This window comes from Plectropomus leopardus, unplaced genomic scaffold (assembly GCF_008729295.1).
Source record: "Plectropomus leopardus isolate mb unplaced genomic scaffold, YSFRI_Pleo_2.0 unplaced_scaffold21642, whole genome shotgun sequence".
NCBI lineage: Eukaryota > Metazoa > Chordata > Actinopteri > Perciformes > Serranidae > Plectropomus > Plectropomus leopardus.
In genome coordinates this window covers 1-2,791 of record NW_024623430.1, presented here as the reverse complement: position 1 = coordinate 2,791, position 2,791 = coordinate 1, and the positions used below count along the sequence as shown (strand labels likewise).

Below are 2,791 nucleotides of genomic sequence, written 5' to 3'. Positions count from 1 at the left end.
TAAATTCTGCTGCTGTATGAGGTGTGATAGCTGAAAGTGAGAATATGTGTCTGTTTGTCTGTCTGTGTAACTCTCCTCTGGTAAGACTAAAATTTTCAGATCAAAAGTGAAAGGTGGGTGTATGAATTCTTCCACTGTATACTGCTGTATTTTTTCCTTGGACATTGACAGTAGAGAGCACTGTGTCATATATGTGTTTCTCCTGACTGACCAGTGTGGTCTCTGGGAGAGGGCCAGGCCCCAGAGGAGATTGAAAAGCCCATTGACACCCCACCACGGTCCACCCTGCTGATAGAGAGTCCCCAAAGTGCCTCTGTCGCTGTGGGTGAGTAACAGCACAAAAAAGGCAGTTAAAGAAGAGTTGAAGATGGTAAAACATGGTAATTCTAGACATTAATAAGGGCAGAAGAAAATTAAAAAACAAAAAAAACTTCCAGAGTGGAACACTAGACTCAGTGTCTACATCAGTGTTACATGTGGAGGTATGGTTAGTACCTCTATAGTTTAACATTTTATTACATCAGCTGTCTTTGTGACATTATTGGCTTATTGATTGGACATTTGGTCCTGCTGGACTCTGTTTTTCTGTGGTCACATTGTATTTTCTTTGTCTAAAGGTGGAGACATCACCTTTATTGCCAAGGTGGAGGCCAAAGACCTCCTCCGCAAACCCACTGTCAAGTGGTTTAAAGGAAAATGGATGGGTCTGGCCAGCAAGACAGGAAAGCACTTACAGCTGAAAGAGACCTTTGAACGAGTGACCAAGGTACTGTAAAGCAAGGCCTAAACCTGTAACAGCTCCTACGTGAGCACAACTCAGTTTTTAAAGGGAAATGGCGGCACTGCACGTTTCTGCAAAACACCATATACGTATCATATCAAAGTTTCGAAAGTGACATAGTATATGAGCTGCAGACCACACACACAGATAAACAAACAAGTGTTTTTCCACCAGGGCACAAAAAGTTGTTGTTTATCCAAAAGACTTCATTATCTGCCAACGTAGTGCAACAAAGAGCGGTTGTTTTCAACCAAGATGTAATTTCGTTTTAGGCTGGGATTGCGAGACAATAAGCAGTTGAATTTCTATCAAGACATCGACTAATTTTCCTCTAGGATAGTGCAATGAAAAGCGTTTATTTTTTAAAAAACACATCCCTGCATTTTCTGCTAGTATAGTACCTGTAAAAGCAGTTGTTTTTTACTGAGACGTCGCCTCTTTTTTTGCCAAGACAGTGCAACAAAAAGCAGTTGTTTCTTACCAAGACATCACTGCATTTGCTGCCAAGGTAGTGCGATGACAAGTAGTTCTCTTTTACTAAGGCATTGCTGCATTTTCTGTTAATATGGTACCAAATTAAACAGTTGTTTTTTATCAAGACATTGCCTCATTTTCTAGCGGTATAGTGTGATGATAAACTGTTGGGGGGTTTTTTTTGGTTGTTTTTTTTTTTTTAACCAAGACATTTTTCTGTCGTCTGTCTTGGTGAGCACATCCTCACAAAAAGCTTTGTTGAACCGATTTTTATATGTCTGGTAGATCCACACATTTGAGATGCACATCATCAAGGCCAAAGAAAACTATGCTGGAAACTACAGGTGCGAAGTCACCTACAAGGACAAGTTTGACAGCTGCTCCTTTGACTTGGAGGTTAAAGGTTTGTTAAATCATCAGAGTGCATTACATTTATTGTAATATGTCAACAAAATACAGATTAGCTTATGTATTGTTGCTGTCTTGCAGAGGCTGGACAGGGCTCACAGAATATTGATATTCGATCAGCTTTCAAAAGAAGGTAACAAAAGAAATGTCAACAGCAACCATTATGAATTCACTATGTCCCAGTACAGTATTTCCTTTTTTTGCCACTTCACCTGAACAAACCAAGGTATTTATACTAGAAATGATTATATCATACTCGAAATGACACTAATAAATGCTCCTTAGTAGTGAAGAACAGAACTAGTGCGAAAAACATTTCACCTTGTAGTATTGTATTGTACGACATTTAAGTGTGACAAGATGGTTGTAATGATGTCATTAACCTTTCTCAAAGGTAATTACAAATCAACCAGCCGACTCAATGTGTAACTGAAGGCCAACTCTTGCATTTTAAATCTCCCTCCAAACAATGTGTCTGGAAAGCAATGCAAAGCATCCCAGTTTCACAATGTTGCTGCTCAGTAATGTTGCTTCGACACCGCACATCTACTGTTGCAATATTACCTGGGAACGCTCTTTAAGTGTCTTACACAAAACACCTTTTTTCAAGCTTTTATCCAAAAAAAGACACAAAAGGGTTTTTGTGTAAGCACCAATCGGAGCTAACGCAACGATTGACGTCAGAGCTTCTGCTTTGTGTTGCTCTTTAAACATTGTTTTCTAGTGCCTGTAACTGTTTCATCTCTGATTAATCTCTCCTTGTTAACAACAGCAGTGAAGGACAAGAAGATGCAGGGGAGCTTGACTTTAGTGGTCTCCTTAAACATAGGTGAGAATCACATCCCAACCCTGAGTGGATTTTGTCCTTTTTTAATATTTTTAAGCCCTTATTTTTATTTATTTATTTTTTTTTTTTTTGATTCGCTACTTTTCTCCTTCTTTTAAATCTTTTGTAAATTTGATTTGTGATAGTCCACGGTATAAGTGGCAGGTACTTTTTTTTTTTTGATGATACATTACACTATACCAGAGGTTTTCAGAGTTTAAAACTGTGGGCTCCACCCCAGACAAAATTGTCTCCCATCATCCCCATCTGTATACAGATACAATTAAAAAATAAATAATAGA

The 2,791-nt window shown here is 38.6% G+C and overlaps 1 protein-coding gene across 2 annotated transcripts; it reads left to right on the top strand.

The window, feature by feature from the left end:
- Positions 1-67: 67 nt before the first annotated feature.
- LOC121965795 (myosin-binding protein C, slow-type-like) lies at positions 68-2,785 on the top strand. Of its 2 annotated transcripts, none has more exons than XM_042515917.1 (5): positions 68-325; positions 618-766; positions 1,541-1,658; positions 1,745-1,796; positions 2,439-2,785. In XM_042515917.1, the coding sequence occupies exons 2-5, from the start codon at positions 701-703 to the stop codon at positions 2,494-2,496; spliced, it is 294 nt and encodes a 97-aa protein (XP_042371851.1). In that variant the 5' UTR covers positions 68-325; positions 618-700; the 3' UTR covers positions 2,497-2,785. The 2 variants fall into 2 exon arrangements, with proteins under 2 accessions (XP_042371851.1, XP_042371850.1); XM_042515916.1 differs by having other exon boundaries at positions 72-325; positions 2,436-2,785.
- The last annotated feature ends 6 nt before the right edge of the window (positions 2,786-2,791 follow it).